A 1,244-nucleotide genomic window follows, 5' to 3' on the forward strand; every position below is an offset into this window, starting at 1 on the left:
TTATGACCACCACTCCCCGCTTCATTTCATTAAATCTCCAAATGCATATTCATATTTCTTAAATGCCAGAACCCGTGCTATAAATTCAACACCACTAAAATACAGTTTTCCACTCAGAGGTGATTTTAGTAAATGAGGCAACTTTTTATCCTCTTCTCTTCCACATCCAACATTGAAACACCAGTAACATCTATCCACATGCTCTTTTTCAATATCCTTTTCACTAAACCTATCTTCAATTTCTGCAGTATTCTGCATAAAATCATCTACAGCATTGTCATATTTATTTCCATTATAAACAATAACATCATATCCATCAACAGTTATTACAATATCCTCATCACTTGCATTCTGTCTTCTCCAAAAACTCCATAGCCCATGTCAGTCTCGTAAGATGGCTATACAAACCTCCCATTTCAATTGTAATAATTTCAACATTATTGAGTTTGGCACTCAATATCAGCCTACACCATCTTTGAGTTGGAATGAGTTTGAACTACAACCACAAGCGCTTTTGATTTCTTGAGCTCATTATTTGTTATATTTACCGTTGTGCCATTTACTTTGTATCTTGAGAGGATATTGAGATTAAGCATCCTAAATGTAACAGTAATAAGTGTACTAAGTTACAAAATTTCATTTACTAATTTACCATTAAAAATTTGAGGGAGTTGAAAAAAATGTGTAAACTATCACAAGACATGTTAGTTTTGCTACTAGGTCGTTATGTTAGGAAAACTTTATTTCCATATATAATTAATATCTTAATATGGTTTAAGTGCTTCTTTTCGTCTGTTTATTCAGTCTTTTTAAATTCTCTTATTATAATATTAGTATACACACACTCACAACACTCTCCTACCATTATTATTATTATTACTATTATTACTACAACAACTCTAACTAATATAGGTGTAATAAAAAATATATACTAAATTAAAAAATATCACAATATCACTCATTTTTCATACTATATCACCTCATTACTTTTACCTATGGGACACAGTCATGCACATTTTACTAAACTCTATATTTTTAAAAATTTACACGTTTTAATCAAAAAGTGTTAAAAAATATATTAAATTATAGCAAGATTTAGTATTTTTAAAATTTTTCTCTAAAAATATTAAATGCTCATAAATTTCATAAAACTGTGCAACGACCCTTAGAATTCTCAAAATGCTACCAAATCACAAAATCAGCATCCGTAAGAGTCAATTTCTTGTTGATGAGGAAACTGGAAT

At 29.6% G+C, this 1,244-nt stretch overlaps 1 pseudogene across 1 annotated transcript in view; it reads right to left on the minus strand.

The window, feature by feature from the left end:
* The window catches only part of TEOVI_000200700:pseudogene, a 591-nt pseudogene extending 384 nt beyond the window's left edge, over positions 1–207 (minus strand). The window contains exon 1 of the mRNA in view: positions 1–207. This exon is cut by the window's left edge and continues 9 nt beyond it. Coding sequence covers positions 1–207 — 207 coding nt within the window.
* Between the last annotated feature and the right edge of the window lie 1,037 nt (positions 208–1,244).

This window comes from Trypanosoma equiperdum (assembly GCF_001457755.1).
Source record: "Trypanosoma equiperdum strain OVI genome assembly, contig: ctg_477, whole genome shotgun sequence".
NCBI lineage: Eukaryota > Euglenozoa > Kinetoplastea > Trypanosomatida > Trypanosomatidae > Trypanosoma > Trypanosoma equiperdum.